Genomic DNA, 24,862 nt, shown 5'->3' with positions numbered 1-24,862 from the left:
TACCAAGAAATGCAATTCGAGCGATGCACATAGAGGCACAGGTGTCCTCCCCGAAGTGCGAATACTAGCATCTTAGAAAGAGCGTTGTGGCACCTAAACCGTGTCGATCCTCCCTTACCGGCTTAACCGAGATGCTTTGACTACACGTTTTCTTTGTGCTCTGGAGCACTACAGGCGTATTACCGACAACAAGAAAGCTAGTACTTGACAAAAAGCTTGGAGATCAAACTCCATAAGTATTCAGCCACACATGACAGGATCATTCAGTGAGTCGTACCGGCGCGGCCTCTCATCTGCTCGAACACCCACCATTGTATCATGGGTTCGGAACTGCGGTGGGATCAGCTTCCGCGACATCAATGCACGTCTGTTGACGATGAGGGCAGGCAGCAGGGCCGGCGGGGCTGTATGGCCAGGTTGCACGAACAGCAAGTGCATGAGCATTAACTCAGTACTACATTGGGTTGCGACTTCTTCGTGTGCTAATGCTCGTTGGTACTAGCTCAAAACAGGAACACTCCGCTCGCACTTCAACCTCACTCTAGTCGCACTTCAACCTCCATCTACTCGCACCTCAACCTGACTCTAGGCGCACTTCAACCTTACTCTAGGTGCACTTCAACTATTATTGACCACCCCTTCCCCGTCTAGGCCCGCCGAAGACCCTAACCGGCCTCTCATTCTCCTCCTGCTCACGTCGGAGCTCAGCCTGTCGCTGAGCCTTTGCCCGCTTTCGGGAGTTCGAGGCGGGCGCCTCCTCATCATATGCGCCCTCGGGCGCATCGTAGATGTCGTACGCGACATCCGCAGCTGCGACAAGTTAGCACGGTAATGTGAGAGGTACTAACGCGTGCTACTGACCTTGGGGTGTGGCTGGTTCATCAGCCTGGGACTCGGAGCTGTCCGAGTTACCCCACACCATCGCGTCCACATCAGGTGACGATTTCTCGTCAAGACTCGACGCCAACATCTCTTTCGTGATGGTATCCAGTCTGTTGTGAGTGTTAGCTGACGAAATTCCAAAACCAACTAGATCCACAAGTGAACTTACCCATCGTCTTCCTCCTCACCAAAGATATTGCCGTCCTTTCGGGTCACAAGACCGAACTCCTCACGCACGTGCCTATTGGCTTTATGGCGCTCTTGCATGCCCTCGCGAGGGTTTCTGCAGACGCCCATAGCATAGGACGCTGATTGCATATAGATTGCAGCCTCAGCTGAGACCTTAGGCTGGACTGGTTGGACTGGCTGGACTGGCACAGCCGAAATCGATGGCACGACTGGTCGGGGTGCCGAGACTGATGGACCAGCAGCTACTCTAGCCCACGACATAGCGGGCTGGGCACGAGTGGCAGTAGAAGTCATATTGAGGATGTTGTGAGAGCAAGGAAAGGTGAAGATGAATTTGTTATGAGCAGAGACTGAAGCGGATGTACAGAGTGACTTGAACATCTTGGGAACTGGAAGAGATATTGCGCCCCTTATATATGTTCTTCTTTTGCTCAGCTTGGTTGCCTACAGTATCTCTGGTTACAATAGTCAGATATTACAAGCCACTAGCATATCGTGGTACCGGCTTCTGATTGATTCACCACTTGTTGCCTGAGGACCTGTACCAGGTCGAGCACAAAACGTAGCAAATGCCACCAGAATGCGGCAAAGAAAGTGCTCAATACTGAGCAGAACCGCTGTCTACGATTTACGCATGAGCAATTTTTCCAACCAAATACCATCTCAGCTCGCCAGATATGCGATCCTCATGCACCATCTCATCTCGGCAGCAACTGTGGTACTACAACATCTAATGGCTGGCGTCGTGTGAGCAGGTCCTCATGGCTGCAAGAAGCTGTATTTGCTCATGTACCATTGCTCGCATTGGGTATCCTGTTCGTGCCTACGTATTCTCATTTAACACGTACACAAGGTAGCACGACAAAGATTCCGAATCTGCGAGAATCAATCTTCCACAACTCCCAAACGAATGGGTTAGCCGCTCTTGCCTGAGATATCGACATAGCTGCCTGTATGTAGAGTACAAGCCACGATGAAATGGCTGACGTACTCCCCAGACACAATGCCGAAAGGCTTATAAACGAAGCCAGGATCCCCGAATAGACTCCTTCGATGAATGAATTTGCCTCTGGTATGAGCTGCTCATAGGATATTGACAGGATACTGGGGTACTCCTGGGAGTGAGTCAAACGGGTTCCGGAGCAACTCACTTTAAGGCCACCTGTCAGCACAAGTTACAAGCCTATTTAACCAGGCTATGTCGCATGATACACACATGGTGTAATGCTGGGAGGTATCTCTCCTGTTAACCACAGCTTCTCACAGATGCCGAGAAATTTAACTCGTCCTGAGCACGGGTGTCCTCCCTGGATTCCAATATTGACGTTGTAGGAAAAGCGTTGTGGCGCTGAGATCATGCACACTTCACCTTTATCTGCTCAAATGAGATGCCTATCCAAAGAGTTCGGACTGTAAGTGTCCTCTATGACCCATAAGACTACAGGCGTGCTCCTGGCAACAGAAAAGCTGGTACTTGACATAAAGTGAAAGAGTCAGATTCGAAGGACATTCAGCCACACATGACGAGAACATGTGGCAATTGGCGCGCATCTCTGTTACAGTCCCAAGAAATCAGCAAAGGATCATAGGACTGTATGGCCTATGAATGATAATACGTACCCCGGCTTGCCACGTAGACTCTGGGCGTAGAGTGCCTGAGCATTGATTCAACACTACGTTCAATCCACAAATCTTCATCTGACATTGCTTGTTGGGTATCTTTTTCATTCCTGCGTGATCCATTCCAACATGTGCACAAAGGCTGCTTTTCGTCCTTTGTACCGATTCCAACATCTTCTCGTTTCGGTCAGGTATTTGCATCATTGTCCTTTTCACACCACGAGAATGCGCGACAGCCATCCATAGACGCTTGCTACACGCTGGGTAGCGACCCTTCGAGATGATCACTTCCTTCGCTAGGCCAACGCTTGGGTGGCCAATAGAACCATGAGATTCTATTACCGCACGCGCGTTCAGCGTACCATCGACGCTGACTTGGTGATGCGAAGAGATAATACAGTTTGACCTTTCAGAAGTGCTTATGCCGGAGGCATCAGAAAGACTGCCAATATTTCGTTCCAATCGTTCTTTCTCCTCAAATCATAATACCGTTGATCTGCGCGGCCAAACCGTCACCGTTCATGGCATGTTCCTTCTCCTTTTCTCCAAATTTAGCCGTAACCTGATCCAAAACGCCAGCGCTTGCAGCCACAAACCCAAGAAAAGGCGGACTGGGCCTCAAAACCCGACTCAAATACTCCGGATGAAACTGTACTCCAACAAAGAAAGGATGATTTTTCAACTCGATGACCTCCATCCGCTGACCTGTTTCGTCCTTCCCAATGAAATTCAGACCAGCTGCACTGAGTTTGTCGATGTATGCCGGGTTGACCTCATATCTGTGCCTATGTCTCTCATTGATACTGTCAGCACCGCCATAGAGCTTGCGCAACTTTGACCATTCTGACCCCGCTTGAAATTGTGTCGGTCTGAGGCCAAGACGCATGTTGCCGCCCATAGTCTTCGCGTCGATCTCAGGCATGAACATAACGAGTTTGTCGGCTGCTTGCGCATCGAACTCCGCTGATGCGGCATCCTTAATGTTCATGACATCCCTGGCGTATTCGATGACTGCAGTCTGCAGGCCTAGACAGATGCCCAAATACGGCTTGGGCTGAGTTCGAGCATATTGAGCAGCCCGAATCATGCCCTCTATGCCTCTCTCGCCAAACCCGCCTGGGACCAGAACACCATCGGCTGTGCAGAGATCATGCCAAGACTTGTGATATGCTTCAGGAGAAGACTGTTGTGTTGCAGCTTCCAGATGAACAGCGTCGATCCAGACGAGGTTGAGCTTTCGGTGTATAGCCAGAGCGCTGTGCTCCAAAGACTTGACGACGGACAGGTAGCTGTCGTGTAGCTTTGTGTATTTACCGACCAGGGCAATTGTGACTCTTTCGGTATCCAAGTATCGTTCTTGAGCTGTGGTGAGCGACTTCCACGCCTTCCATATCTGCTGACCCTTCGTCAGCATTGGTGCTGATATCGAGAAGTCTGACAAGCGGAAGATGTCAGATAACTGTCCGACTAGTCCCTGCTTTTCTAGTAGGAGGGGAACATGATATGTGGACTCGACATCGTGAACGGCAACGACCTGATCTGACTCGACTTGACAGAACATGGCGATTTTGTTGATAGTCGATTCTTCGAGAGGCTCTATGCAACGGCAAGCGATCTAGGAAACGTCAGTGTGCTCATCGCAGGTATTCCATATTTGAGGCATTACCAAGTCAGGAGCGAGACCAACGGCTCGGACATCTCTGATAGCTGCTTGTGTGGGTTTTGTCTTCTGCTCACCACTAATGACAGGAACAAGAGAAACATGGATGTGCAGGAAGTTGTCTCGGCCAGCTCTCCGTCTCAGCTGTCGCATAGCCTCAACAAATGGCGCACTTTCAATGTCGCCGACCGTACCTCCCAACTCTATCACGCAGGCGTCAGGCGCTTCATTGGTGTCATCCACTGGCACTTTTGCAACGTCCTCGATCCAATCTTGTATGGCGTTGGTCAGGTGTGGAACGACCTGAACTGTTCTGCCCAAGTAGTCACCCTTCCGCTCTTTCTCTATCACATGCTGGTAGATCTTGCCAGTTGTGATGTTGTTGTTGCGTGTCAAGGTAATATTAAGGTATCGTTCGTAGTTTCCGAGGTCGAGGTCGACCTCTCCGCCGTCGTCGAGGACGAAGCACTCCCCGTGCCTGCAGTATGGTTAGAACGATCATCAGCATCAGGTGACGAGACAACAGTACTCCATCGGCGACATGGTCCCTGCATCGATATTGAGGTATGGGTCGATCTTGATCGAAGTGACGTGCTCATTGTGTCAGTGAGAAGAAATATATTGATTGACAGTGTGGACATATCTTGAGACCGATTGTCTTCAGCAGCAGGCCAGTGGAAGAGGCTGTGATATCGTGAGCCCACCGTTCGTGCCTTCCTTCAGGTCGTCCATACCTATTACACCTTTTCCAATGCCACTGATAACACCTGCGCCAGTCAGCACGAGGACAAATATTCCAGAGTTTTGTGTGCCCTACCTCCCGAAACAAGCACGTACTTCATTTTGGCGTCGAAGAAAACTGGCGGTCTTCAGGTTAGGTCAAAAGGTATGGGTGCCTACCTGGCTTCTGCCAGGCGGGAAGGAGCAGAAAGACTCGAGTTGCATGCGACAAAATTTTGGTTTTGGCAAGCCCGCAAACGCGTCGAGGGCGCGCTTCGGTACGGCACGTGACTTGGCACTTCCTGACATGTGGAAGATGTGTCGCGTTCTTTTTGTTTAATCAACGGCAAGCACTGGTCGTGATAGAGTCCACAGGCAAGTGCAAACAGAGTCGCAGATATTCACTTTGTCAAAGCGTGAGCTTCCAGGGATGTAGATCGCTACCTGCCGTCTTTCAGCGCTGTTACCAACGTCTCAACCGACTTTTGCAGACCCGCTATTTGACGTGTTTGCTGTGCCATAATCGTCTTCATGTTTCTCATCTCCCGCTCCAAAGAGGCAATGCTAGCGTCCCCTTGCGTCGCACTCTCTGCTGGAGACGCAGGAGCTTCGTCGGCAAATCTGCTTGTTGTCGACTTCGATGCCAACCCCGGATCGACCTCATCTTCCTGTGTGGGAGCAGCCGCTTTTGAGGTCACTTCTGAGTCGGTTCCATCCTCGAATGTTGTAGCCGGCGATTTTGATGTAGTTCCGGCGTCCACCTTCGGTGTGGCAGGCGTAGATGCCGAGACGCTCTCTTTCTTTACGTCTGCCGGCACTGGCTTTGTAGCTTCTCTCTGTACGGGCTTTTGTACTTCCTCGAAACTTGAATTGTCGTCGTCCTCATCTTCAGCAGCCTCGTCGTCAGCAAATTTATCTACCATAGAGCTCATTGATGCACCTTGATCCTTCATTGATGCTGGCGGAGCTCTTGTGGCTGCTACAGGTGGCTCTACCACGACAGGCTCTTCCTGTTTCTTCGTAGCTGCTGGGGCTGGTTCCGCTTTCGGTGCTGGCTTCGAAACAGGCTTGACTTCATCTTCTGGTACTTCTTTGAGTCCTTGGCCCTCGAACAAGCTTTCCATCGAGATCTTTGGTGGTGTACCCTCAGCACCTTCGAACCACTCTTTGGCACTCATAGCTGGCTTCAGGCCAACAGTTGGCGGGTAAATGTCGTCCTGGAAGGCTTCGGCTCGTCGAGGCACAATGAACGATACGGGCTCAATGTAAGAGTCATTTACTGTCTTGTATGCTCGCATAACCTCATTCTCATGCGTATTGACACCTCGTTTCGGCACGAATGCAATGCCTCTCTGTGGATCGGCTGACTTGTATTCGGACAAGTATTCGAAGCTGTCGTTCTCATATTCGTAGTACCGGATGTTGCCGTCACCTTTGCCTGCCAAGTACAGACATTGTGTTCCGTCGTCCCAGAAGGGTACACAGACACCAGATATGGAGTCGAGCATTTGGAATCCTCCTACCGGCTCACGGTAGGCTTTGATGTCCCAAAGGGCAAGCTGTCGATCGCTCATGCGAGAGAAGCCCGTTGTGGCTATTCGGTCGTGCTCGCCCAACCATACTGCTCTGCTATTCTTCGCGCCAGCGTGTCCCGCTGTTTCCACGACTGGCTTCTCTTGTCTAGCGTCCCATATCCTCAGCTTCTTGTCGCGAGATGTGGTGACTAAGAGGGAACCGTTGGCACTCCACGACATAGACTGTATGACGTCGCCCACTTTGAGAGAGAGCTTGGACGACCCTGCTTCGATGTCCCAGAGCTTGATTGAGAAGTCGCCAGACGCTGATGCAATCACATTTTCAGCAGCAGGGTTGAATAGAACGTGGCCAACCTTCCTACAAAGCTGATTAGCCTCATCTACCACCATGTGCATTCCAATCTTACTTCGGATGGCCAGATAGCTTTGCCACGGGTGCAACATCTTCGATCTCGTCTGGTTTCAGGTCTGGATGCAATGTGAAGTTCTCAGGCACTCTCCATAGAAAGACCTTGCCGTCGTCTGAGCCAGATGCGAGGAGGGAGTCATTGAAAGGGTTCCTGCATTGTCGTTAGCATGTCGTGTGACCATTCGACCACCGACTGCATACCAATCTGTGTCCAGTACAACCGCAGTGTGTCCTCTGAACAGCGGGATCCTCTCTGGTACTCTTCCACGTTCTTCCACCGGTATTACAGCGAAAGCACCACCTCCACTTGCTTCCCAGTTCACAGAGATGTACTCAGGGTTGGCCTTGTCGTCGTCAGAGGATGCGGAGGTCGACGGGGCAGGTGATTGATCGTACCTTCACCAGATTCGAGTCCCAGGCATTTCTGGAGATTCTCAGGTTATCGTAGCATTGTTCCTACCAGTGTCAGCTGCTTCTGCGCTTGAATTCAGGCGGAATGTAGCCAACCTTCCGGGTTGATCGGCCGAAAACATGGCGATACTTTGATGATCGCACGAAGCGGCCAGCCATGGTGCGATTTTAAGATTATTTGCGCATGAAGGTACGTATCAGTTGAAGGTTGTGAGAGGACGGTTCACAAGCGATTAGGGAGTAGGCAAGCACGAAGAGAAAGGAAGTAGGTGAGCTTCCTGTTTCATGCTCGCCTGAGCTGAAACTCCCGCCGGTCAGCAGAAATATCTTGGCGATGCAGGGCTGCTAACGCAATCCCTGCTCGTCAGCCACATTGTTAGGCGTTGTTTCATAGATGTTTAGGGACGTCATGCATCGCAAGAGTGAGTACAAATATGTTCTTAAGTCGACTTGCGCAGTATATGTCAATGCTATCTATTTTAGGTCTCGAGCGCCGGCCTCCCACGCTCCGCGCAACTGATGGACCTGGAGTCATACGGAACATCCTCTCTTGCTTATGCCTTCCGTGCCACGCGGATGAACCAGTTGTAAGTGACGAATGTCCCGTGAGCCGCCAAAGCATTCAGCCCCTCAGCTTCCGAGCGAATGCCATCTATCAGACGCTCCTCCTTGGTCATGCCTCCACTGAGAATGCGTTCTATCATCCTTTGGACACCCATTGTTGTGGTCTTTGCCTCGATTCCCAGCACACGAGGGTTGATTGAGAGTCGCAGTTTCTCGATGTCCCTGAAGGAGCCTGCTTTTCCACATGCCGTTGTGAACTCTTCGTACCATTCTGTCTTGACGCGTAACGACCCGACCTCGGCCAGCGCCGGTGATAGCCAATGCTCACGCTCAACATCGACGACTCCTTCCAATCCATTACTAACAGACTTGACCTTAAGCATAACTGGGTATGCCACATCGTCCCACTGCAGGTAGCTGCCGAACCTCAACAGAGCCTCGAACGCATGGAATCAGAGTGTGAGCGACTCAACCGATGGACCACATGTCAATAACAGACGAACGTGGACCACATCAAATCTGCCTCGATGCTTCTCCGGGATCTCCTTCGTAAGGTCCAGAACATCCAGTGCGCAGTTCTTCGGCCGCAACTGCTTTGGTGGAAATTGTTCGGTGGAGATATCGAGACCAGCGACAAAGGCATGAGGTTGCTGCTCCGCGACTTCCATGGCCGATATTCCTGTGCCGCAAGCGACATCCGCTATATTGGGATGATCCAATGTGGAGATATGTTGCTCGATCGTCGGACGCAGAAGCCATCCCTGTCGCTGTGTCAGGGCATAATGCTGGGCTGTGAGGCGGACGCCCTCAAGCTCATCGCGTTGAAGCCAATAGTCATTCCTTAGCGGACGAGTCGATATAGGATCGGCCTGGCATAGTAACCTTATAACGCAACACACAGCAGCACTAGATAGTGTAGACCGAGTCCGTTGAATTGGGAGCAGGGGTGTAAACTCAACGGAGGTTGGTTACGGCACATGGCTGAGCGCGAGGGCCGTTATTACTTATAAGTCGTTGACAACGGTAGATTTGAGCTCGCATGATATGCTAACGCGTAGTGAACGCCGCCATGGTCATGGCGCATGCAAAGTGAGTGACACCGAGTCACTGAATCGGGAAAAAGGCATCTTGCAAAGCTCAGGCTCAAGGTCGAGTTCCCGAAGAGGACAGTAATGTCTAAGCCGTTAACGAGATTTGACGATACCTCGTGGGGGACGCAAGCTCTCACCCTCCGAAGACGAAAGGAAGGCTGTAGATGCAATGTTGCTGGAACATCATGAGTTCTGCTGGGGAAGCTTATGTGCACTGATGTCAATGCACTCAAGATGTGGCTGGCGGTGATCAATCAGAGCGCGGCAATCATCCTGCCAGTTGCTGCTACCTAGGTCTCATCGTTCATGCTGTGGAAGCTTTCAGGCTGAAATAGCTTTGTTCAAGTTCTTACGGCAGGTACTCTTGATGCCTTAGCCAGGCTAACATCATGTTCGGCTCCGAACGTCTGGCCCAAGACCCTTTCCAGGATAGATGACCGTAAATATGGTTGTGCTTCTTCCGGCCATTTCGACCTGAGGTGCAGGCGATGGATATATTCCATAGTCAAATCAAGTGCATCTAAAGTTCAGGGCTGGTCTCTAGCTCTAAAAGTACGGAGAGATCAAGCACAATTATCTATTTGGGACACAGGCCTCGGCCTCAAATCGTGGGGCCTAATCCTGGTTACCAAGGTCACGGGACGTGTCGCATGAAGACGCGTCGCTTCCAGTCCTCGACAATTGCTGCTTTCCGCCATGTCTCTAACGTTGTCAGCGCAAGAGGTACTGGTTCCGCAAGTACACCTTTGGGGGCATGTCTATGACGAGCGTCAGGGGGTGACAGCAGAGGCCATCAATCCGGGTCTCAGTTCCTACAGGTCTGGCTAACGAAATTGTTTATTCAACACGTGGTGCAATACTGTGCTGCCTAAATGGACTTCAGGCATATTGACAAGGCGCCATCGCCTACGGATGATGTGGTCAAGGACAAGAACCAAGGATCAGCCGCGTCAAGAGTCCGGCGCCGAAACCGTATGATTACTTCCTGCCTTGAGTGCAGAAGAAGGAAGTTGAAGTGTGATAAACAGCAGCCATGCACTAATTGTCAAAAATTCTCGAGAGACTGCATGTTCCTAGCGCCCGCTTTGGACTCTGTCTCTCAGAAGAAGTTGAATGAAATTAAGGAGAAGATGGGAACGCTTGAACGTACGCTTGAGGAAGACGTCGCTAGACGTAAATCAGAGGACAAGAAGAAGCTACGGCTGGAATCTTCTGCTGATCTACCAGGTGAAGGCAGCGAGTCCGAAGAAGGACCGGTACCTGAAGACGAACGAGGCCTAGAGGCGACACCTCTAGCCACGGTCGACGCAGCTTACGAAGACAACGAAGGGGACAACGACGACATATTAGACCTTGGGTTTCGTGTAGGGAAGTTTCGAATGACCGAGCGCCTCGGCGGGCTATTTCGGCCGAAGCTGGCTGAGGAGATGGTGTTCGCTCTTGTTAGGGACAACAAGCGCGGTACCGAGCCGGAAGCGCCCCTCAAGGACGATGTTGACACTTTCCTCGATCCTGGTCCCGCCTTTATTGCACCAGGCTCAGGCTTCATCTTTGGCGATTCCGGCACTCGCCGCAGTCTCCTTGATTTCCTACCAACTAAGGCGGCTTCGGATCTTCTTATGAAACGCTATCATACAAACTGCCACTTTCTAGCCAGGGTCGTCCATTGGCCAACATTCCAGGTTCAATACAATACGTTCTGGGACTCGATACTTTCTGGCATCGAGCCACCAGCATCTCTGCAGGCATTAGTATTTGCTATGTGTTTCTCGGCTATTGCAAGCATGTCTTATTCGGAAGTTGACTCGGTGTTCCAGCAGACACATCGTCAAGTTCTCACCAGTTTTCAACAAGCTACGGAAGTTGCTTTGGGCAAGGCACATTGCCTTCGGACCACCAAGTTCGACACACTACAGGCATTCATAATATACTTGGTTCCTATGTGCAGAGGAGAAATATCGCGAGCTCACTCCGTGCTCGTGGGCGCTGCTATACGCCTCGGCGAGTGCTTTGGACTGCACCGTGACCCGGTAGACGCGTTCGGACATGCACCAGTGGATGCTCACATTCGCAGATTAGCATGGTTTCAATTGTGCTTTCTTGATTTCAAAACAGCCGAAGCTCAAGGCCCAAGGCCGAGCATCAAGCGGGAGGATTATGATACCAAGATGCCCTGGAATCTTGACGATACAGACCTGTTGAGCTTGCAACCCGGCCCTAACCAGCAAATCGATTTGAGGGAAAAGGAAGGCCAGTGGACGGATGCTACACTGAGTAAGATCCGCTTCGAGTGCACTGAGATGCACCGTGTTGTATGGCACGATCGTGTCCGGCTAGACAAACAGAAGATCAGCATTACATATGCTCTCAGCAAGGTCGAGGCATTCAGAACAGCCATGGAGGAGAAGTACGCCTGGCTGGATATCTCGATCACATTACAACACTACGCTCGGATACTGCTTGATGTGCTTTTGCTACGCATGCATATCATGATCTTGCACAAGTACCACAACGCTACAAGCACTCGCATACCGGATCGGCTTCGACAGATCATAATCAACTCGGGTACGAGGATCTCAGAATCTGCTGTGAAGCTGGACATCGATCCCAAATTTGAATGCTTCAAGTGGTACAACTCTGCATTGCAGCAATGGCATACAGCATTTCTGCTGCTGGTTGAGGTCTTTGTGTTTCCGAATCGCAGGGAAGCAGACAGGATATGGAGCATTGCAGATCATGTCTTCGAGCCAGATCTCACCTTGACCCGCGTTCAGAAAGCACGAAGCATCTTGGGAGCCGTACGTGATCGAGCTGTGGCGTATCGGGAGGTAAGGAGACTGAGGGAGCCCGTGAGTATGCGGAACAGACTCAGCACGAGTCTTCCGGCCCGTGGAAGGATCAGAGGCCCAGAGATGATCCTGCCGCCTGGTCAGCAATCCGAACAGCCAACTCAGACGCAGACTGGCTACCCCACAGACAGGAGCGCCAAGAACACAATGCACGGGCGGTCTCTTCCGGCATCCAGCCCCTCCGACACCAACACGCGAGTGCTTGCAGCAGAGCTACCACAAGCTTCAAGCTCGAATCCGAGTGATTCGGCGTGTTCTTGGCACGTCGAGTCACCTTTCACGTACTTTGTTCGAGATAAGCAAGAACATACTGATGCGCTTGCCAGTCAGGCCAATTTTTACGCTGAAATATCACCTCAATATACAGGCGTTCAGCATCCGGGAGAGCCGAGCCCTTCAGGTTCTTCTCATCTGACAGAGCCATGGCCACCCAGCATATCCAACATTCAACAAGCCACTTATCGATATACTCAGAATGCCGCATCTCCGCTGTTGGTGAACTCGATGTCGCCACCGGACTATCCGAGCTCGCCACCAGCGTTGTACGGCAACTCTGCTATGGGTCTTGTGTCGGGTCAGTATATGCCTAGCGTAAGCCCCAGTGTGACACCAGGCACAGAGACTCTTTCATACAGCACACGGGAGGCATCGACGGGGAATGCCCCCGTGTCCCCAGAAGCAATGAGACCGAATATGCCCAGTGTTCCAGCCAGCACGACTCTCATGAATCTGCCGGGAGAGACTGCTGCTTGGGGACCGATACAAACTCAGCAAACGTCAACACCGCAAGACATTCCGATGTTGGATATCGATTGGTCTGAATGGGACAAGTTGTTCCCAGTTGAGGTGAATAATGGCGATCTGGATCTGCCAGAGCAGACACAGACTGCATACTGAAACTGGTACACTTGCTAACAGCTTAACGTTGTTCTGGTGATGGCTGTGTCTCGATCTTGTCGTGCATGATTCCAATGAAGGCGTAGACCTCGGTCCAGTTCGTGATAGCAGATTGTCAACGATATATGCGTCTCTGCCAAATAGCTCTCGGTGTCAGCATCTGGCTGTGTCTCCGCAATTGGACCAGTATTTAGAGTTACGGAGTAAGCGCATCTACCAATCTTTGGAGATGCGTTTCTCCAACCCAAGATACTGGTTGACCAGCGCCACCTATGCCTTCTGTGCCAATGCCCCGAGATTTGACGGGCCTCGGCAATATCCTGGTCGCGCGTTGAGGAGTCCGCACTTGCATCTTGATGCTGCGAAACAATCTACGTTACGAAGGCGACTTGACCTATTTATATACCCTGAGAACGAGAAGCATACCACTCTGCAATTAGACACGGTGCCAGCGCAGCGCTGCATACATAGTCCAAGCACTTATCAGCGAGATCACTATACTCTAATTAACGCCACTGATAGTGCTCCGGCTCACGCCACCTGACGCAACATGGCACCATCCGTAGCAGAGATACCCTCACCAACAGACGGGCAAGGCAATACTGCGAACGGCGCCAACGGCCACCACAATTCGAGCTCACTCTACAACGACCTAGGATGGCAGGTCGCCGACGAGTCCGGCTACCGGATACTCGAACAGCCATACGGCACACTCGCACCTCTACGAATAATACATATTGGAGCGGGCGCCTCAGGCATCTGCTTTGCCAAGTTCTACGAAGACAGACTAGCAGACCGCAACATCTCGATACAGCTGTACGACAAGAATCACGACGTTGGGGGTACTTGGCTCGAGAACAGATATCCCGGATGTGCTTGCGACATTCCCTCGGCAGCATATCAATTCACGTGGGAGAGAAATCCAAATTGGAGTCAGTACTATTCCGAGTCGCCCGAGATATGGCGATACTTCAAGGACACGACCGACAAGTACGGACTCAATAAGTACATTAAGCTCAAACACCAAATTTCAAGCGCAACGTGGGATGACGAAGCTGGCGAATGGGTGGTCAGAATCAAGAATCTGTCAGACAATACTGAGTTCACTGACCGTTGCCATGTCCTGATCAACGGCAGTGGTGTCCTCAACAATTGGAAGTGGCCCGACATCAAAGGCTTACACTCTTTCAAAGGCGTCCTTGAGCATACAGCCAACTACACCGAAGGCCAAGACCTGTCAGGGAAGCGAGTGGCCGTGATCGGCATCGGTTCGAGTGGTATACAATGTATCTCCAAGATATCGTCCCAAGTGAAGCAGTTATATACATGGATCAAGTCACCAACCTGGATCACTGCGGGTTTCGCGCAGAAGTTCGCAGGAGAGAATGGTGCGAACTTCGCTTACACTGATGAGCAGAAGAAGGAGTTTGCGAAGAACCCGGAGCTGTTTTTGAAGTATAGCAAGATGATTGAGAGTGAATTGAATCAACGATTCAAATTTATGTATGATAGAAAACCTCCTCCATGCACGTTGCTCACCTACTAACTACTCATAGTCTTAAAAATACTGCTCCTGCCAAGGATGCAATCGACTTCGCAGCAAACGAGATGTCTACAAAACTCAATGGCGACCAACGACTGATGGATGCAATGATCCCGAAGAATTTCGGTGTGGGCTGCAGAAGACCGACACCAGGAAACGGCTTCCTTGAAGCACTTGGGCGCGAGAATGTTCACGTGTTCACGAATGGCGTGATGAGAGAGATCACACCGACAGGTTTCATCGACGCAGAAGGTAATGCGTTCGAGGTGGACATTATTATCTGCGCGACTGGCTTCAATACATCCTGGATCCCTAGATTTCCCGTGGTCGGCGAACAAGGCAAGGTGTTACAAGAGATGTGGAAGGATGGTCCAGTGCCATCATATCTGAGTATCGCCGCCCCTTACATGCCGAATTACTTCATCACACCCGGACCATACGGACCACTCGGCCACGGCAGTTTCCTCCCGATCCTCGAGTGTCTACACGGGAATGTCATCGAAATAGTAAAGAAGATGCAGAAGGACCGAATCAAGAAAGTCGTGCCGCGGGAAGATGTCGCACGTCAATTCACGAACCATGCGGACCTGTTCTTGAAGCGGACAGCATGGACTGATCCATGTTCGTCATGGTTCAAACAAGGAAAATTGGACGGACCACTGCCCATGTTCTGTGGGAGTCGACTTACGTACCTTGAGCTTCTGGGGTCCCCTAGGTTCGAGGACTATCACATAACGTACAAGAACGACAAGAACATGTTCGCGTTCCTGGGCAACGGATTCGAGGTTAGAGAGTTCGATGGGCGGGATTTGAGCTATTACATCGGGCTGCTCGATGATGTAGGTGATAAGCAGCTGGATCTGGAGGCAGAGTTGAGCAAGGATATGGAGAAGTTGATGCCACAGATTGCAGAGGTGAAGGATGAGAAGGTCGAAGCGGTAGCCGGGTTGTCGTAAGGCGAGCAACGATACAATACGCATAGCTAATTTCATGGCCCCTTTTTTGACGCTAGAGGCGTGGTCTACTTGCTCATAACTTTGACCTGCCAGCTTTGGTCACTTCCATGTCGAAGCATTTTGGAGAAGCACAGATTAGACTCTTCGTTGCCAAAGCTCAAGCCAGCAGGAGGACGGTGCAAAGTCTTAGGAACGGTATGCGGCTCTCCAGGTGGTCAAGGGCGATTGCCGAAGCTGGGGGTAGATTGCTGCGGTCTATACAGCGAGCCCGCAGACTCGATTCGATGGCGCAAATGAAGGCCGCTCGAAAGCAGGACCTCGACCATGTATTAGCAAGGATTAGTAACGAGGTCGGTTTTCTACTTGCTGGACCGCTTGAAGGCGGTAAGAAAGGATGCGTGAGTGCGTGTGTATTTGTGGACGGCATTGGAGAGACTTCAACGCTACATTTCCTCGCATTGAGCAGGTCGAATCCGGCAGCCAGTTTTATCCTTTGGGTATCGTATCTGCTCGTATGCTTGGCGAAGCACTCCATGAGCAGGAGCAGAAAGTGCGAGAGGTCAGGTCGGAAATCACGAACGAGAGGAACCCAGTGCGTGGCGTGAGAAGGTGGATATGGTTGTTTGCAGAAAATGTAATGGGCTAGTACATGATATTTATACAGGCACACTAATGACATTACCCGCTACACCGAACGCCATTGATCTGCTGAGGTCAACCTGCGATGCTACGACAACTACCTACAAGACTTCAATTCCCATTAGTTTCGTCCTAGGGAATAAACCGATGTTCGACCCTTCCAAGTAGATACGGCTGCGTTAACTCGGCGGGGTGGAGTCGGTGGTATACTCATGGGGATGTTCAAGGCCCCGGACTTGCCCGCCTAATGCTTGGGAGCGCCTAGAGTGGCGCTTGAGAGTGGCCTTAGGCTTGGCGTCAAGATAGTTGGCCGGTTTCGATTTTGGCCGGTTATTTGCATGCTTGCCTCACCCAATTCAGTCAACTTCAGATATTACCACCACCACCCTCAGCTGTCTTGACGACTGTATATTCTACTGAGCTATAGTTCATCTCTCGCTTTATAGTCTGAGACTTTAAAATATTTTCTTTACTGCCTGCGTTGTTGCGCTGTCTACTTCCGAAGAGAGGTACTTCGAAATTCATGCTTAGATTAGTGCTTAAAGCATAATTATTCTAGATTACTTACTTCGTACCTTCGCACCTCGTCGAAAATCACTAATAATCTATCTACTACAGCTTTACTCTAACCTTCAGTATACTATTCATCACTAAAACACTTCGAACTTTATCAGTTATCGCCTAGGTTAACCAGCTAGTAGAAGTTGAAATTCATCGATTTTGGTGAGGTAAGCATGCAATCTGACCGGCCAAACTCGAAACCGGCCAACTATCTTGACGCCAAGCCTAAGCCTCCTAAGCCTTAGGCTTGGCGTCAATGTTGTTAGTCGGTTTCGTGCACCAGAAACCTGACTCTGATGCTCTATAATAAATCCCAAATTACCATAGATACTTGAACCTCTCAAGACTGACGAATATACTGCTAGCACCCAAGAATTTTTTGCAGCTTTCTTAATCCCAACAGCATGCTCAGAATGATTTGCATCCAGCTGCGAAATCCCGATCTTCTGATTCTGGTGCACGAAACCGATCAACATCCTTGACACTGAGCCTAAACCTCCTGCACATGGCTTGATGGAATTGTCCGGGGAGGTGCGCACGCGTGACCTGGACCAGAGCCTCGTAACCCCACATTCCAGTTGGCCGTCTCCTCTTATCAGGTTCACCCCATGATCTTGGCGACAGTAGGCGTCCCAGTCCATACTTGGCTACACTGTCTGGCAACGACAAAGTCAGGCGTTATATATCACAGAGAACGAAATACCACGGGTTTCCTTTATCTTCTAATTATCTAAGCTAGCAACTATGGGTTCAGCATCGTCACCTCTGTCATCCTTTGACACATCTTCCACGATTCCGCTCTGGCTTAACGGCAAGCCAGTCACAACTGCGGAATCCTTCGAGATCATCTCGCCTCTAACAGAGAAAGTGCTGTACAAGACTGCCGCTGCCTCCGAAAAGGATGCTCTCGCAGCAGTAGATGCCGCAGCTGCTGCTCAAGAAGCATGGGCAGCGACGAAGCCAACCTTCCGTCGCGACCTCTTCCTCAAAGCCGCTGATGAGCTTGTGAAGCGCAAGGATGAGCTATGGCATTACTGCAACACCGAGACCGGGAGCACAGAGCCATACTTTGCCTTTGATTTCAGCGATGCTCTGGAGAGTCTTAGGAGCTGTGCTGGGTTGATACACACAGCCTCAGTTGGGCAGACCATACCGGTCGGTGAGGAGGGACGGAGTGCGATGCTCGTACCTGAACCGTACGGTGTCGTTGTCAGTATTGCACCTTGGAATGCACCGTGTATACTGGGTCTGCGATCGTTCTTGGGGCCATTAGCCAGTAAGTTCGTTTCGGTTACTGGAAGGCTCCGACTGACATCATGTAGTGGGCAATACGGTCGTAGTCAAAGGCCCAGAGAAGGCACCAGCATGCTATTGGGCGCTCGCTGACATCTTTCACAAGGCTGGCTTACCTGCAGGATGCCTGAACACAATCATCCACAAGCCGGATGAGGGAGCCAAAATAACCTCCGCACTTATTGCTGCGCCCGCAGTGAAGAAGATCAACTTCACTGGTAGCACTGCGGTCGGGTCTGCCATCGCTAGTCTCGCAGGCAAGCACCTCAAGCCGACGGTCATGGAGCTTGGTGGCAAAGCTCCGGCGATAGTTTGTGAGGATGCCGACCTGAATATGGCTGCACTCAATTGCACGCTTGGCGCATTTCTGTACTCTGGTCAGATCTGCATGTCCACTGAGCGTATACTGGTCAACAAGAAGATAATTGACGAGTTCAAGGAGGTACTGAAGGCCACCATTGACCAGGTATTCCCGGACAAGTCAGGCATGGTCCTCGTGGATAAAGCACCCGTCTCGAAGGTCAAGAAATTGCTCGACGATGCTGTGGATAAGGGCGCAAAGGTATTTTATGGCGACACAAAAGATACACGGCTGCTCTCGACCGCAATGCGGCCCGTCGTGTTGGAGGACGTCAAAGAGGGAATGGACCTGTATCATACGGAATCCTTTGGCCCAAGTGTCTCACTCTTCGTGGTTGAGAATGATGAAGAGGCCATCAAGATTGCCAACGACACTGACTATGGCTTGGCGTCTGCTGTCTTTACAAAGGACTTGCAGCGTGGCATCAAGATCGCCAAGAAGATTGAAACTGGTGCTGTGCATATCAATGCCATGAGTGTGCATGATGAGACCAATCTGCCGCATGGTGGCGCCAAAAAGTCGGGCTTTGGTCGTTTCAATGGTCTTCAGGGTCTGCAAGAATGGACGAGGTGGAAGACCATCACTTGGAAGGATGAGTGAAGTTATATGCTTGGTGAAAAAATGTATCGCGATCGTTGGTGTCCGTCGTCTCTCATTCAGGAGGATGAGGATTTCAAGTGCATCGGCGCACCATCCTCCAGCAGTACACGTGTGAGTCGCCGGACGAGCTGTTGTATCAATGATATGCGATGAAGTCAATTCAGGCCGAAGAGACTTTGGGACCAAAGTTTTCAGTCCAAATAAATCGGGAAATAATGGAGCATCTGAAGTGTGAGCCACGTTTCTTGGGCGCCGAACCTTACCAGAATAAGCCAGGGGAAACCGTGGGAACAAAAAGACTCGGACCGAACCTGTCTTCTCTCGTGCTCCCAGATTTCTCACTCCACGACAGCGATGTTACGCTTAATCGATGATCTTGGAATGGATGGAGAAGGCCGTCGCTCTTTCTGCGTTTCCCATGATCATTTCTCGATCGCCATGACATGGGATTATTCCTGGGTCACGGAATAAAACCCCGGTGACCTGTGATGACCGCTCTGACGTCAAATGAAATGTTTGCTCGCACACGGAGTAAACAGCCATGAGGCCAGTGAAATAACTTGGTCTACATGTAGAAGCAAACTCATTGACTATTAGACTCGACAAACAAGGCACCATATCTACTAGTAGATCAACCAATACAGCAAAACACCAAAATGATCGGGTCAAGTTCTAGAATCGTTATCACTGGAGGCGGACAAGGTAAGTCGTGTGTGTATTCCTCGCTCGAGGCCCATCCTTACACCTTCCTCAGGTATCGGTCGAGCACTAGCCCGCCACTTTGTGGAAAAAGGACACAAGATCTTCATCCTTGATGTGAACAAAGAAGGTCTTCAGCACACTGCAGAGACACATCTCAAGGACTACTCAGACCGTGTTGCCTGGTCGGATTGCGACCTTAGCGACTCCCAGTCAGTCCGAGACACCATCGAGAAAGCCGCAAAATACTTAGGTGGCGGCATCGACTTCCTCATCAACAATGCTGGCATCTCCTACCCATACTGGCCCGACGGAAAGACAATGGAGGACAAATCCACCTTGGACATGTGGAAGAAATACGTCGATGTCAATTTGACTGGGAATTTTGTTTTGAGCCAGGCTTGCATCCCTTACATGAAAGTGAAGGGGGACGATGAAAAGCAGAAGCTGCCAGATTCCAAGACCGGATCTGCCGGTCCCTGTATCCTGAATGTGAGCAGTTTCCGGGGGGTTATCAGTGACCCGAATCAGGAAGGGTATGCTGCCACCAAAGGTATGTATCAAACGCTCATTTGCCGTACTGCAGCCGCTGACATGAAACAGCCGGATTGATTGGTCTAACTACAGCAATGGCTGTCAGTCTTCAGCACTATGGTATCAGAGTCAACTGTGTCTCACCTGGCAGAATCAAGGTAACCCACGAGAACAAGCAAGCAGATAAGGAGGGTACTGAATGGGACGTTGCGGAGGACGACGTGGAGACACACCCAACGAACAGACCAGGCATGCCAGAGGACATTACGGAGGCTGCTGAGTATCTGCTCGGAGCCGGCTTTGTCACTGGGCAAAACCTGCTTGTCGATGGGGGTGTAAGTATTGTGAAAGGGAAAGCATGAAGTGAGGAGCCGAGGACGCAGGCTGGGGAGCTTGAAGATGACAGTGACATTCGTGGCCTCGCCCTTGGCACATATCAATCGAAGTTGTGAGAAGAGTGGAGGCTAGAGAGATAACAGCTGGTGGGCCAGTGGTGGGTAGATCCGCAACCTTACACTTTTGCTTCCATGAAGCGGCCCGAGCAAATCGATGTCTAAATCTGGTCCACGTTACGTGGTCCGCTACTTCCAACCTGCTTTATCCTTCCGTTTTGCACAGCACTGACCCACCCGTTATATGGAGGCCTTGTATTAGAGGAGAGCACTCTGCTGTGAAGCATCGATGCAATGTCTTCATCCTCCCAAAGCCCACGAGTACAACGTACAAGACTGAGCAAGGTGCTGACGAAGATGCTGCTCGATGTCTGCTTCTGATTCGAGGCAGTCCGCATGCCAGATGTCACTAATCCAGAGCTTCTCACACAATCACAGTCTCTCCAATGTCGCACACTCCAAAGTCTTCGCCCCACTTCAAGCCTTTCTTCTCACCTTCAGCTCTCCACCTTACCGGCGGCTCAAGCACATCCTCATACTGAGCTGAGATCCCACCCCTCACAGTCCCATAGTGCATCCCAATACTCTTCTTCGACTTGATATCCTGATGTATGCAGACCGAATCCTCTGGCGCACAATGTATAGATGACATGAAGTCTCGCGGTCAGTACAAGCCAATAGGCAACAATGCCAGGTCAAATGGTCCATACGTGTCGCCAATCTCCTTGAAGACTGGACAGTGAGGCATACTTTCCTGCTCTTTGTCTGTGGGGTTTGCGCTGTTGACGTGTCTGTAGCCCGTGTCTCCGGCGAAGAAGAGAGATTTGCTGATTGTTGCTGCGTTTTCGGAGGATGGCTCTTGGACGATCCAGGAGCACCAGAGTGCTTTGTTCTTGTCGGTTGCGCTTCTTGCGCTGGTGTGTTGGGCTGGGGTGCAGATGAGGTTGATGCTGCCGATGGCTTTAATGTCGAGGCGGATCCCGTGCCACCAGTCTAATTCGATGGTGTTTTCTACCGGTAGGTCGGGCAGTAAAGTTGTGAAGAACGCTTTGTTGCCGAGCGCACAAGCGATCAGGGGCGTCCTGTTTCTTGCCTTCGAAGCACGCCATATCTCGGTTATGGTCCAAGAGTCGCAGTGGTCGTAACGGTTGTGACTGATCGCTATCAAGTCCACTTCGGGTAGCTCATCCACAGAGCATGGCGTAGGCGTGTACCTCTTCGGTCCTAGCCATTGAACAGGCGAGGTTCTTTCGCTGAATACCGGATCAAAGAGTATACGAACTTCCCGGGCTTGACCTGGTACACAGCTCGTCTCAATCAGGAAGGAAGCATGGCCAATCCACGTGGCTTTGAGTTTGTTGGGCGATGCAGCGCCCCAATCTGGCTTTTGGACGTTTACTAGGCCTTTTCGACCTGCGGGGACGGGTATGTTGTTCTTGTCAGCTGATCGGAGGAAGCGCGTCGAGAAGACTTTGGCAAAGCCGATGGGTTGGGAAGAAGGCCATGGGTTGCGGAAAGACGTCGGTGGGCTTCCGACGTGGTGTGCTGGGGGCTCCTGAGCTTGCTGATTGCGCGGTGGAAGTAGTGTCACCGTGAAGTCTGAATGTGTAGTCATTGCCGACGAATGATGACCACGGACAACTCTAGCCGCCCGTGTATTCGCAAAGCGTCAGAGACTTGGATATACAGTCGTTGCACACATCTTGTAGACGCTCATACTTTAACCAGATTGGCTTCAACGTTGCATTATGTCGTGGAGGTGTCAAAAGAACCGTGAATGGTATAGTGGCTCTCGGACTCGGAGCAACATTTCTTCGAAAGTGGTCAACCGGGCACGTGTTGGCGGCCGTGATGTCATTCAATCAAGGTACGGCCGCAGCGAGTACCAGCAATGGCTCTTCCGCGCTCTGTCGCTTATCAGACAGATCGACCGACGGCTCCCAAATCTGCCGGATGCGGTGCTCGAACGCGCAGCCATAGCAGCATGAAATGACCCACAAATGCATAAGCTGCTTTGTGTCGCAAGTACCGTGCCGTAGGGCTTCCACGGTGGCAAGTCTTTGCCTTGTTCCCGTCTCTCAGCGACGGCGGCCTCCACCACCGGCTTCTGCTCGATCATTCAGGCTGACCACATCACCAATGCCAGCAGCCTCTTGCTCGTCCTCAAGTGCCTGGACTTCTTCTCGGCAATCCCACCATCTCTCCTCGGCTTGCTGGAACGCCCTTTCACGCAGCTCCTTGATCGACAAATTCGAAGCCTCTCGAACATAGTCGAGAACGTATTTCTGCCATTCGTTGGTGCTACGCCGGAAGAAGTCTGCTCTGCTTTCGAAGGGCCTTGGGAAGGGTCTCGGATCTTGAGAAGCAAGTTTCTCGGTCTCAATCTCTGTACTCTCTGTTTGGTCCTGTGCCGAAGTGGCATCTGTAACTTCTGTTGCTGCCTCGGATCTCGTGCTAGGTGAGAAGACCTCTTCAACATCTGATGCTTCTGAGTCTTCCTCATCCAGATCCATGTCCTCGTCTTCTGCTTCATCCTCGCTGTCTTCCAATACCGCATTCATGTTAGCTGGCTCAACGTAGTAGAGCTCTTTTACACCATCCATTCTGTTTAGGTCGATCGCATACAGATCCGAGAAGGTGACCTCGACATCCTTTCGTTCAAATGTACCTCCATAGATGAAGAGCGTGTCTTCTTGCGCAGTAAGAAGCGCATTGAATCTTGGATGCGGGAATTCAAACTTGACCGGGTACTGTTTCTTCTCTGAATCTGAATCTTCTTCCTCCTTCTTAAAGCTCATCTCAATGTCATCGTCTTGACCAATCGCGCCCTTAGTTTCCAACGCAGCAAGGTTCCTCAGCAATTCCTCCTCGTCCGCCTTGCCACGGTTCCGCAGCTTCGGTGCTTTGGCCTGGGCTCTAGCGCCGGCTTTAGGCCTACGTAGAGCGAGTGGAAACATTCTGTTTCGGTCGATGTTGTAAATAAACATGTCTCGGAAGAACTCCGATTCAATACCTTCCTCGCTTGCTTCAACATCATGTACACCACCGAAGAGCACACCTCTTCCTTTGTGGTAGGCCATGGTGATTCCTGCTCTCGACGGACTGACAACATTAGCTGGTCGCTTGCGTCGCTCCCAGCGCATAACTGGAGGAGTTCCAGGAGGGACATCTCCGGCTGGTAAGCTCAGACGCAAGAACCATGAATCCTGATGCAGCATAGGTTTGAGTACGTTTCTTTGCGGCCCTGCCTTGCTCTGCTGCTTCGTCCCCACCGAGGCTTTAACTCTTGAATAGCCCCCAAACAGCACCACACCTGATTCATGAGGCAACCAACTGAAGGACGAGCGTGCGTCGGGCTTTTGAGAAGCAGGCGGCAGCTTGAACTCATGCCACACATTTTCTCGGGTGTCGTACACCCATGTATCCTGTAAATACTTGGTTTGCTGCGAAGTGTCCTGAAAGCCTCCAAACAGCAAAATGAAACTCTTCCAATAGGTCATGCGGTGGCCACTTCGAGCTGGAGGGCTCTTGTTCTTGCCTTTTGACTCAAGTCTGGTCCATTCTCTGGTGTCCGGATCCAGGTACCAAAAATCGTTGTAATGGTAGAATGTGCCTTGCTTTGGCGAAGAAAACTCACCACCAAAGAGATAAATACCGCCAGTGTTACCACCACGACACCAAGCATGACCACTTCGAGGTAAGGGACTGTTGGGAGAAGTAACATGTCGCCACTCACCTTGATTGATTTGATACACAAATAGGTCACTGTAGAAGGCTGCTGAAAGGCCGTCATAATACTCGCCGCCAAACAAAAGCAGCTCGTTCTTGTTCGAAGGTGAGGCGATGAAGGTAGCAGATGATCGAGGAGACGGAGCACCACACGGTTGTTCTGTGACCTTCAGAAACTTTGCTTGTTGCTCAGCATACGCCGCAAGCACAGCATCAAGATCGACGTTTTCGTCCGCATCGCTATCGGCATCAGCATTCTTCGTCTTCACCTTCTTCTCGCCTTTTGCGGCCTTTTTGCCTTGCTTTGCTACTTTTGCTGCCTTCTGCTCGGCAGACTTCTTTTTCTTGTCTTTGGCCATGATGCGCCTGGTTCTTAGCAAATATCAAAAGCTGAAATTTTGCTAGAGACACTCTTCGCAATACCTGCCAAGCTGACGGAGAAACCGTACGGTTTATCGCGAGGACACTTAGCGTAGTGTGGTATTACGGTGGTACTTTTAGCGCGACGCGTCTCTCTTTTCGACGCGCGTGGACCCGTGCTCGGCCGCCACTATCATTTGTTTGGACCTGCGGTATCAATGTTGCGTTGCGATTTGCAAGCTACCTGGACTTCAAAGCTCTGAGGGAGAACAGCAATGATTACAACGAAATGCTTGTACTGTGTGACGCCTCCATATGACTAAAAACAACCTACACAAATGTCTAGGATGGCTACTTCAGCAAACAGC

General features: G+C 51.0%; 10 protein-coding genes across 10 annotated transcripts; 4 read left to right on the top strand and 6 right to left on the bottom strand.

Moving 5' to 3' along the window:
* Positions 1-625: 625 nt before the first annotated feature.
* On the bottom strand, positions 626-1,332 carry PMZ80_000347 (uncharacterized protein; the record flags this gene model as incomplete). The annotated part of the gene is made up of 3 exons (XM_064868799.1): positions 626-810; positions 862-992; positions 1,052-1,332. 3 exons carry the CDS (start codon positions 1,330-1,332, stop codon positions 626-628), a joined length of 597 nt encoding a protein of 198 aa, XP_064734296.1.
* A 1,834-nt stretch (positions 1,333-3,166) lies between these two features.
* On the bottom strand, positions 3,167-5,193 carry URA7 (CTP synthase ura7; the record flags this gene model as incomplete). Its single annotated transcript, XM_064868798.1, has 3 exons — positions 3,167-4,306; positions 4,358-4,829; positions 5,189-5,193. The coding sequence occupies 3 exons, from the start codon at positions 5,191-5,193 to the stop codon at positions 3,167-3,169; spliced, it is 1,617 nt and encodes a 538-aa protein (XP_064734295.1).
* Positions 5,194-5,511: 318 nt separating this feature from the next.
* On the bottom strand, positions 5,512-7,585 carry CRN1 (Coronin-like protein crn1; the record flags this gene model as incomplete). The annotated part of the gene is made up of 5 exons (XM_064868797.1): positions 5,512-6,964; positions 7,014-7,166; positions 7,217-7,359; positions 7,412-7,471; positions 7,523-7,585. 5 exons carry the CDS (start codon positions 7,583-7,585, stop codon positions 5,512-5,514), a joined length of 1,872 nt encoding a protein of 623 aa, XP_064734294.1.
* Positions 7,586-7,980: 395 nt separating this feature from the next.
* Positions 7,981-8,658, bottom strand: PMZ80_000344 (uncharacterized protein; the record flags this gene model as incomplete). The annotated part of the gene is made up of 2 exons (XM_064868796.1): positions 7,981-8,427; positions 8,494-8,658. The coding sequence occupies 2 exons, from the start codon at positions 8,656-8,658 to the stop codon at positions 7,981-7,983; spliced, it is 612 nt and encodes a 203-aa protein (XP_064734293.1).
* A 1,490-nt stretch (positions 8,659-10,148) lies between these two features.
* On the top strand, positions 10,149-12,827 carry PMZ80_000343 (uncharacterized protein; the record flags this gene model as incomplete). The annotated part of the gene is made up of 1 exon (XM_064868795.1): positions 10,149-12,827. One exon carries the CDS (start codon positions 10,149-10,151, stop codon positions 12,825-12,827), a length of 2,679 nt encoding a protein of 892 aa, XP_064734292.1.
* A 550-nt stretch (positions 12,828-13,377) lies between these two features.
* Positions 13,378-15,326, top strand: PMZ80_000342 (uncharacterized protein; the record flags this gene model as incomplete). Its single annotated transcript, XM_064868794.1, has 2 exons — positions 13,378-14,330; positions 14,384-15,326. The coding sequence occupies 2 exons, from the start codon at positions 13,378-13,380 to the stop codon at positions 15,324-15,326; spliced, it is 1,896 nt and encodes a 631-aa protein (XP_064734291.1).
* Positions 15,327-17,270: 1,944 nt separating this feature from the next.
* PMZ80_000341 (uncharacterized protein) lies at positions 17,271-18,780 on the top strand (the record flags this gene model as incomplete). Its single annotated transcript, XM_064868793.1, has 2 exons — positions 17,271-17,802; positions 17,849-18,780. The coding sequence occupies 2 exons, from the start codon at positions 17,271-17,273 to the stop codon at positions 18,778-18,780; spliced, it is 1,464 nt and encodes a 487-aa protein (XP_064734290.1).
* A 656-nt stretch (positions 18,781-19,436) lies between these two features.
* PMZ80_000340 (uncharacterized protein) lies at positions 19,437-20,465 on the top strand (the record flags this gene model as incomplete). The annotated part of the gene is made up of 4 exons (XM_064868792.1): positions 19,437-19,482; positions 19,535-20,032; positions 20,083-20,348; positions 20,397-20,465. The coding sequence occupies 4 exons, from the start codon at positions 19,437-19,439 to the stop codon at positions 20,463-20,465; spliced, it is 879 nt and encodes a 292-aa protein (XP_064734289.1).
* A 604-nt stretch (positions 20,466-21,069) lies between these two features.
* On the bottom strand, positions 21,070-22,020 carry PMZ80_000339 (uncharacterized protein; the record flags this gene model as incomplete). The annotated part of the gene is made up of 1 exon (XM_064868791.1): positions 21,070-22,020. One exon carries the CDS (start codon positions 22,018-22,020, stop codon positions 21,070-21,072), a length of 951 nt encoding a protein of 316 aa, XP_064734288.1.
* A 463-nt stretch (positions 22,021-22,483) lies between these two features.
* Positions 22,484-24,493, bottom strand: KEL3 (Kelch repeat-containing protein 3; the record flags this gene model as incomplete). The annotated part of the gene is made up of 1 exon (XM_064868790.1): positions 22,484-24,493. The coding sequence occupies one exon, from the start codon at positions 24,491-24,493 to the stop codon at positions 22,484-22,486; it is 2,010 nt and encodes a 669-aa protein (XP_064734287.1).
* Positions 24,494-24,862: the final 369 nt, after the last annotated feature.

The sequence above is a fragment of the Knufia obscura genome (genome assembly GCF_036327395.1).
Source record: "Knufia obscura strain CCFEE 5817 isolate CBS 148926 chromosome Unknown scaffold_1, whole genome shotgun sequence".
In the NCBI taxonomy this organism is placed as follows: Eukaryota; Fungi; Ascomycota; class Eurotiomycetes; order Chaetothyriales; family Trichomeriaceae; genus Knufia; species Knufia obscura.
The sequence above is the reverse complement of the archived record's forward strand: the minus strand, read 5'-3'. Positions and strand labels throughout refer to the sequence as shown.